This window comes from Diadema antillarum, unplaced genomic scaffold (genome assembly GCF_040938485.1).
Source record: "Diadema antillarum isolate AM-2024a unplaced genomic scaffold, OU_Dant_1.0 seq00000779_RagTag, whole genome shotgun sequence".
Classification (NCBI taxonomy): domain Eukaryota; kingdom Metazoa; phylum Echinodermata; class Echinoidea; order Diadematoida; family Diadematidae; genus Diadema; species Diadema antillarum.
The window spans coordinates 108045-117490 of record NW_027271667.1 but is presented as its reverse complement, the minus strand read 5'-3'; the positions used below and the strand labels follow the sequence as shown (position 1 = coordinate 117490).

General features: G+C 39.3%; 1 protein-coding gene across 1 annotated transcript; it reads left to right on the top strand.

Moving 5' to 3' along the window:
* Nucleotides 1–334: 334 nt before the first annotated feature.
* LOC139739018 (uncharacterized) lies at nt 335–8765 on the top strand. The gene is made up of 3 exons (XM_071649633.1): nt 335–998; nt 2372–2643; nt 8637–8765. The coding sequence occupies exons 1-3, from the start codon at nt 335–337 to the stop codon at nt 8763–8765; spliced, it is 1065 nt and encodes a 354-aa protein (XP_071505734.1).
* Nucleotides 8766–9446: the final 681 nt, after the last annotated feature.

Sequence of the window (9446 nt, the reverse complement as noted above, 5' to 3'; positions counted from 1 at the left end):
CCTTATTAGGTTTAAAATCTGAAGTATTTTCAAGAGTTTTCATTCCTTCACTTTCCCACTTACCTTATCTGTTGCGTCTCACCAACAGCGAAAACCTTTTTCAGACATTACAACCACCCGGAGACTTTGCAGTATAGGACAAGCAACTAAGAGCCTTGATATTAAATTGTTATCTGGGAAAGAACGTTTTGCCATTAAACTTTAGCTTTTTATCTTATTCACTTAGCACTGAACAAGTAGAATTATTTTATTCGAGATGTCTAATGATAGTTCAAATGAGTTCTTCAGTCTGTCAAGTTTCACTGTTTTGTCCGATGATACGACATCAGGAAACATGGCTATGGCTCAATCTTCATGGATGATTTCTGTGTTTGGAGGATTGTCCGTGGTCATCGCCCTGGTCGCTGTCTTCGGAAACTCTTTGATCCTCGCTGCTATCTTTTATGACCGTAGACTCCTGACTTACACCAATTGTTTCATCGTTGGCCTAGCAATCTCTGACTTGTGTAACGGGATCGAGGTTGGTTTTCGCAGCGTGAATACCTTCATGGGATACTGGCCGTTCGGAATAGTTGCCTGTGAGCTGCTGATGTTCTTTGCCCACTATACTGTCAATGTAACTTACGGACTCATTCTTGTAATCGCCGTCGATCGTTTCCGCTCCATATGGAATCCCTTCAAGCACTTACAAAATAAGACTTTAAGGTTTGCCACCTGTCTCATTTCTTCTGTCTATATCACCCTACTCTTCGCAATTGCCTTCTATCTGTATCTCTTGCCAATAATGTTAGGGATGGAACTCACCTTTGGGAACGAGATATGTCTGACCCGCTATCAGGGCATGGAATTAATAAATATTTCGATCTACTTCATGTTGGTTACTCGATACATACCCATTATTTTCACCGGTGTTCTTTACATCGTAATCTACGCCATCATCATCCATCGCAGAATCCTTAAGAAATCGTCAGCCTCTGCTCTCTCCATGGCAGTGGGAGGTAAGACATCTGTAAAGCCTTGTTGTCAGACTAATGTCGATATTGATGGTATACACTCCAGCTACTACGGATTGTTACAGTCTTAAAGGACAAGTCCATCTCCATATACATTAGGATTGGGTGAATGCAGTACTATATGCAAAATTACATCACAGTGAAACTTTGGGGGAAAGGTTCAATCCGTTCAAAAAATATGAATTTAAAGTATCTGCACAGTCTATGCTGGGTGAGAAGACTACTACAGTACATGACGTCACATGCGTAGAACGATATGAGGAAAATATAAAGAGACTTTCACAAAAAGTTTTTTTTTTTTGGAAAAAACCCACATTTCCCTGACTTGTCACTAACGTATGTTGAGGGGAATATTATTGTTGTCCCTGCATTCTGAGAGAGGCAAGTCAATTCTTCTTTTATAGTGGTAGAAAAGTGAAAATAAGTTGAAATCTCTTTATATTTTCTTTTTATATTTGCGATTTTTCACATGTGACATCACAAGCTGTACTAGTCTTCTCAGTGACTGAACGTTGTTTAGATGTACGTATATTTTGCAAATAACTTTTGAACTCCTAAAATTAGTCCTGCAATTAAAGTTTGACACATCATATTTCTCTTATACCAGCATTATCTTCATTAAATATGACCTCATAAGAAAGCCTGATTAATTATCTTTGAAATGACACCTCACTTGCTATTACTGGGAATTCCTGGAATGCACAGTATGACTGAGTATGAGGAAAGGTCAAATGTGAAATGTTGCAAAATAGAGCAAACGTGTTACGTCAAACAGTGTAATTCCCATTTGCTTTGTCGTTTCAAGGAAGCGATGTGCTTGAAAAGAACGCATTGTGAGATTGTCATTAGATTCCAGGCTTCATCCATGAATTAAAAACTGCAGTAGTATCTGCAGATTAAAATTGAACATGAAGGTTTACCAAACAGCCATCTAATGTTTAGGAAATGGGAGTTTTTGAAAGTGCTGCCATTTCAGCATTACTCATTCCTTTGGCCTTTTTTTCATCAAAATTAAACATTATCAATAGCAGAATTGTTGGGACTTTTCACGTTTGATCTGTCCCCATACTCAGCTGTTTTGCACATTCCAAGAACACCCAATCATGGCAAGTGAGGTATCATTTTAAAGACAATTAATCAGGTTTTCTTATAATTTCATATTTACTGGAGATAATGTGGGTATAAGACAAATGTGGTATATCAAGTTTTAATTGCAGAACTTATTTTGAGGAGTTATGCTATCACAGCGTACATTTACTGTTTTAAATGAAATAAATGGTAATATGGGGTATAAGTAGTTCAGAGCACTGTATCTTGTTTGAGCATTATATCTCCATATATAACTTGTCCTCACACAGATTCGCATAAGACGGACCTGACCACCCTTCAAAGTGACAATCAGTCCTGCACTAAGCCAGAAGGCCTGGACATCCAACAAATACACCCACAGGTTCGGTCTCCCATCACTGAGAAGAAAAACATAGAAAGTGGAAAGAGAAGCAACGCCCGTGCACAGCGCACTCTGACCAAGATATTCTTAGTGCTGTTCCTGTCTAGCTTGCCTGGCGTCGTAGTCTACACCACTCACGTCTTGTGTAACTTCTGCATACCTATCGGCACCATCGGAAACGTATGTATAAAATCTAAAACGTTGCCTGTTATCTCTACCGATTTTGAACCTATATAATACATGGGTGGAAAGCAGCACGTTCAGTGACATAAACCTGCACTCAAGGAGCTCAGCTTTTCCGTCGAGTACGGATCTACAAAAAAAAGTAAATAAGAATGTGAAATATGTACCCACTGAGGGATTGTGCTGCCATTTTCTAAAGCTGGTTTTAGAACTAAAAAATAGATATGGAGCGGAATGATGCGAACTTTGGAGGTCTACTGTTTCATAATTGCAGCTATAGAGAGCACAGTGTTGTTTATGAACAAGGACGAACCCTTCCTCTTTCCATCGGTACCTAATTATGTTCACAAACATGCATGACTGAGCACATGGACTGTAAAGATAATGATATCAACTTGCACTTTTCCCAAGTTTGTGTGTTATGGTGAAAGAACAATGCATGTGTGACGGCATGTTGGGTGAGATATGTCAATGAAAGTGGCCAAAATAAGCCATGTAGCCTGTACGAATGCAGGTTTGTGTTTAGGGTTTCTCCAAACATTCTATGGTTCATTACCTTTAGCATGGCCACATGTCCGATGAATTGGTAACTCCCACAGAGACCAAGCAACGCAGTCCATTTTCTCTGTTCATCATATTCAACACATAGCCCGCAGCGACAAACCATGTCTTGAATATGAAATGAGAAAAATGGATAACAGTTTAGCCTTTATATGAAGGACCAAGTTATCGACAACGTGGCCATGTTAAAGACTATGAACCATTAAAGGACATGGTAAGAAAAAACCCTAAACACGAACCTGCAGTCGTGCAGGATGGCCTAATGATTTTACCCCTTTCATTGACAGATCCCATCCATGTGTTCATGTGCTCAGACATGCATGAAGTTTGTCAACGTAATTAGGTACCAGTGGAAAGAAGAAGAGTTCCCCTTTCCTTACAATCAACATTGCACTCTTCGTAGCTGACAATTATAGAATAGTAGTCCTCCAAAATTAAACAACCTTTTGTTTTCTTTTTAGATACACATTGTATTTCAACCAACTGTTGCGACAAAAAAAAAAGATGCCAACACGCGACTAGTCTTCACGGTCAAATCCTGCAAAGTTATGTTCATATCACGGCTAAATACAATCCATCTAGCAATACAAGTAGCCTAGCTAATGAATACGTTGTGTCAAGGAAAAAAAACCACCTTCAAGTCTCAACTCGATATTGCGTGTGTTTGTCGCAGTTATTTGAAATCCTTGCTTATCATACTTGTCTATTTTCGCATAAAAGTCACAGTTAGTAATTATTTCGATCTTTTATCAAATAATTTCGTTGTCAACTGTTCGTTTTTTCTTACTTCGTAGTTTCAATTATATACGTAGTATCTAAAGCACCTTTTCTTTTAGTAGAATAAAACATCATACTGTGCAAGGTGAGGCCCTGTACCTCACGGAGGTGGCTCTCTGAGGACTATGCATCTCATGGTACAGCCAAAGCAATGGGAAACTCTTTATTTCTAGAATGGAAGCGACCAGATTCCATGTCATTTCATATGAGAGTGATACATGATTTAAATAGAACTAAGTTATTTGAATTATAGAGGTTCACATTTTTTCAGAAAGCATTATACTGTATGTCCCCCCTCAAAAAAATAAATACACATGGTACCTACCGCAACGATAACTTAAAAAATAGTGGATCAATTCAAATACAATTTCAGGATATGAAAGTATAGTATGATTTATTACCAACATTTTACAGAAAACCACATCCGTTTTGTTTCAGTGGTGAAAGATAAATAAGGATCTTTGTCATATTTTGTAGAGCATGCCAGGAATCCCTTCCCTCAAATTTCTGTCCATTGTGTTCAACAAATGAATATGCAATTCCAAAAGCATCCAAGTGCCATATACTTCGAAGAAATAGACATGACATGTTTTACAACGATCCACTTTCACTGTGACCGCTCAAACAAATTGAATTGGGTTTCCTGCAAAATATAGGTAACATATATTGTATTTTTTCAAAATAATTCAAATTTTATTCAATTTTTCGAAAAGAACATAGACATTTCACTTCATATTCTTAGACCCCATAGCATTTACACAGTTCAATCGTATTGAAAGTTATCAGTGCGAAAATCCGATTGTAATTTTTATTGGGACATACAGTAGAGGTCTCGATTGCCATTTTGTCTTTTCAAAAATATTTGTAGTCGACATATGAGACATTGGACATCACAGGTACAATATTCCTATAGAAACCATGAGACAGAAAGCACATCAAGATTTTATCGATTTGATGTGTAGAGATGCACTTCTTATCTACCCAATTGCTTTGATTATGCCAAAACGGTGTCGCACTCATAATTCGCAAGGTGGGTTTGGATTTGAGGCTATGGATAGTTTTGTTTGGCCAATAAAACGTGTAACGGTATCATCACCTGCAATAGACAACGGCTTGTGCTGTATACAAAAAAGATATTATGGCCTGCCTTAAACACTATAGATTGTATAGTATGATGGGGGTTGTGTTTTCGGACACTTAAGTTCGCGCGTGAAAACTTACCTAGTTTACTCAAAGACTTGATATAGACTCCTCCGATTGGGTGCGTCATTTTCATTACAGACGGTCCGGTCCGGTCCGGTCCGGTCCCACAACGCTTGGTCATTACAATCTATGAGAAAAAAAAATAATGTACTAGTTATAGGGATTGTGTTCAGTTAAGCTGCCGCTTGGAAAGTGGTAATTGGTGATCAGGCTATAATTGCTGTGCAACTGCAACTAGACGCCCACAAACCTTCGTGTTAAGGGATACGGTTAACTGTGCAGATCAATGGGGTGGGGGAAGTCGGCGATCAGTCGGCAACCGGTTACCTACCTTCTTACCACCCAGTGGCGTACCGTGGGTCAAGACATTGGGGGGGGGGGGCACCTCATGGCAGCAACATCAGAATTGCATAACGGTACAACTAAATGCGAGCTAGCGGAGCGAGCGAGCTTGAAAAATTTTGACAATTTACAGTCCCCAAACTGCCGTTTGTTGATATACAAAAATATATCTTTTTGCTTTGGAAATTAAGGGTGTTGCACCGGGAGCAACTGCTGGCAATTGCTGGCAGTAACATCGGGAGAATGGCATAACGATTAAATGCGAGTGAGCTTGAAAATGTTGACATTTTACAGTCCCCAAACTGCCGTTTGTAGCTATATTTTTTCACTTTGGAAATTAAGGGGAGGGTGCGCACCGGGCGCAACTACTGGCAATTACTGACAGCAACATCAGGAGAATAACAAAACGATTAAAATATGCGAGCGAGCGAAGCGGGCGAGTTTGAAAATTTTGACATTTTACAGTCCCCAAACTGCCGTTTGTAGCTATTTTTTTTTTCACTTTGGAAATTAAGGGTAGGGGGCGCACCGGGCGCAACTGCTGACATTTACTGAGAACAACATCAGGAGAATAGCATAACGATTAAATGCGAGCGAGCTTGAAAATTTAGACATTTTACAGTCAAAAACTGCCGTTTGTAGCTTTATTTTTTCGCTTTGGAAATTACGGGGAGGGTGCGCACCGGGCGCAACTGCTGGCAATTGCTGGTAGTAATATCAGGAGAATGGCATTATGATTAAATACGAGCGAGCGAAGCGAGCGAGCTTGAAAACTTTGAAATTGTACAGTCCCAAAACTGCCGTTTGTAGCTATATTTTTTCACTTTGGAAATTCGGGGGGGGGGGGGGGGCGCACCGGGCGCAACTGCTGGCAATTACTGGCGGTAACATCAGGAGAATGGCATATAACGGTTAAATGCGAGCGAGCGAAGCGAGCGAGCTTGAAAATGTTGACATTTTACAGTCCAAAAACTGTCGTTTGTAGCTACATGAATATTCTTTTTTCGCTTTGGAGGGAGGGGGCGCCCGGTGCGCCCCCTGGATCCGCCACTGGTAGTCAAGGGCGTCGGTTTATGTTCATGATTAGGGGAGGTATGACCAGCGAGGGGGCGTCGAAGTGACCAAGCGGGAGAAGGATGTCCAAAATCTGCACCTTATATAGAGCATCCCCTAATTGTTTGTTTGTGAGTGTGTGTGTTTCATATAGATGGAAAAGTTAAGAAATGGCCAAGGTCAAGTCTTATCATTGGCAATGCAAGGCATTTTAATATAGACTAATATGTAAAGCAACACTGCAAAATCAATGATCTAGCTTTGATAGCATTTAATGTGTACAACCTAGTCAACCTACATCACATTGCGCAACATTGCAGCGACTCTTTTTGCCGTTCCGATGTTCTGAGTACACTGCGCACATCCTGCTTATATTAAAAATGCCAACCAGGAATCAACTGAATCACAATCTTTTGTCGTCTCCGGGCTTTTTGAACAATGTTTCACTATTATATACCTCTTTAATTATGGTTAAAAGAAATTTTAGGAAAATATATTTTTTTCTTGATCACCCTTTCATGTCGATTTCAAAAGCAGTTTACTAGCCTAACCCTTGAATTACCATTTTGGTAGGTTTTTTTTTTTCTTTTTTTTCTTTATTTTTACCAGCGGATTGGGTTGGGGCACGTGCCCCCCCCCCCCGTAGTCACCAAATGACAAAACAAAAAAGCAACAAACTTTTTTGCTGACAAACATGGTCAGCTTAATATTTTTCATTTCAGGCAGAACCTATGAACCGAAGGCTGAAAACAATTTGCCAACTTTAAAAGAAAAGTTAATAGAGATAACGGTCAGCGATCAGTATCTGCCTTTGATTGTTAGGAGCGCGTGACAATTGAAGAAATTGAAGTTGATTGATTAAGTTACTGTATCACAGGTTCCGTGGTTGGATATATCACGCCTGATTTCAGTAAAATGCATTCGTATATGTAAAGTCCATGGGCCAGGCCAGACATTGGTACCATCTGAGGTGGCAAAACCTTTTTGGTGTCATTTTGTTGGTCGGGCATAGATATGCTTATCAAGCTATGATAGCATTTCCAAATGAGTAGCTTAGTCATAGTAAATGAATTTTTAACCAACTTGGTCCCGTTGTTATATCCCTATACTTCTGAATCGAAACTAACCGCTATACAAAGAAGAGACTGTCTTCTGTATGTTCCATAGAGCTGTAAAATGCAGCTCTATGGTATGTTCACAGGTGTCCTATTGTAAACGCTGTGCGCTTAGTCTTTATTCAAGGCAGCGAAGGGAATATCCAAAGGTTATTTTGTCCACAGCGCTTAGTCTTTATTCTAGACGGCGAAGGGAATATCCAAAGCGTATGATACAGTGTATATCCTTTTATCTAAAAACAACAACAACAAAAGCAATTTCTCGTGAATTTTACCGTATCTTTCAATTATTTATCATTTTCCCGCGACAACGCTACGGTGAAAACGCTGATACCACGCCAATGTCGCTTTATTTCCCTCCAACAATATAAGATAATGCAAAAACAATGTACCGGTACACTACGATACATTATAATGAATGATATTGTAAATGAACAGAGTGATTTTTGTTTAAAACTGATGTATTTGTTGATAGGGTATAGTATAAAAACAGTATAGATAATCCCTTTTATGAGGAACTTTAGATATGATAACGGTACATTGGTCTAGATAAAGACTAAGCGCACCGCGTGACAGCTGTGGACATCATAACCCTTTATTCCCTTCGCTGCCTTGAATAAAGACTAAGCGCACCGCGTTTACAACAGAACACCTGTGGACATACAGAAGGCAGTGCTCTTCTTTGTATAGCGGTTTAGTTTCGATTCTGAAGTATAGGGATATAAAAACGAGACCAAATTGGTTAAAAATTCATTTATTATGACTAAGCTACTCATTTGGAAATGCTATCATAGCTTGATAAGCATATCTATGCCCGACAAACAAATTGACACCAAAAAGGTTGTGCCACCTCAGATGGTACCAACAACCTATTTTTCGGGTCTTGGCCCATGGACTAGTAAGGGAGAGGACATTATGTCTGTTGTGTTTTGCTTTCAGGCGACAGTGATTATCATGCACCTGAGTTTCGCCATCAACCCAATCTGCTACGCGACTGGGAATCCCCTCCTCAGAGCTGGAGTCATCAACTTCTTATGCCAACGAAAAGGGGTGAAGCAACGGCCATAGACCGCCATGGTTTAAATTCAGCAAAACGTTATTTGTGTGTGTGTGTGTGTGTGTGTGTGTGTGTGTGTGTGTGTGTGTGTGTGTTTTAAGTATGAGATTCATTTTTTGCTTAAAAACTAATGTGTTGCCAGCAGAAGTTTAAATTACCCATTAGCATAAAACAATACGAGCTTCTATGCACACCCCCACCACACACACATACAGTACATACGCTAAATACGCGCACGTTTTCATTCAGTGTTCATAGGCACGCTGAATTGGTGGCACATGTGCATTTCTTGCTTGATTTGTCAGCTGTAAGCACAAAAGTCATGGTTTTTATATATTTACATTAAACCTCAACCAACTAGTAAGTGATACTCTTGGACACAAGAGTTATTGATGATGCAATGTAGTTATAGATAATATTCAATGAAAGTGAGGATAAAGGGCTTGAGCTTTATTGATCCTAGCAAAATCTCCGTTAAATGAAACTTCTGCGATAATAGCAATTGAACATTGCGCTTTATTCAGTGATAGTTTCTTTTGTAGGGTAATCCTACATTTCACTGCATTACAAAGTATGAGAAAAATACTGAAATTCCTAGAATAGATGAATTCGCTCTAATAATGCTTAGTTGATGATGATTGGTTTACTTTATAGAGTAACAATGACCATTCGTGACACATTTATATTGTTTT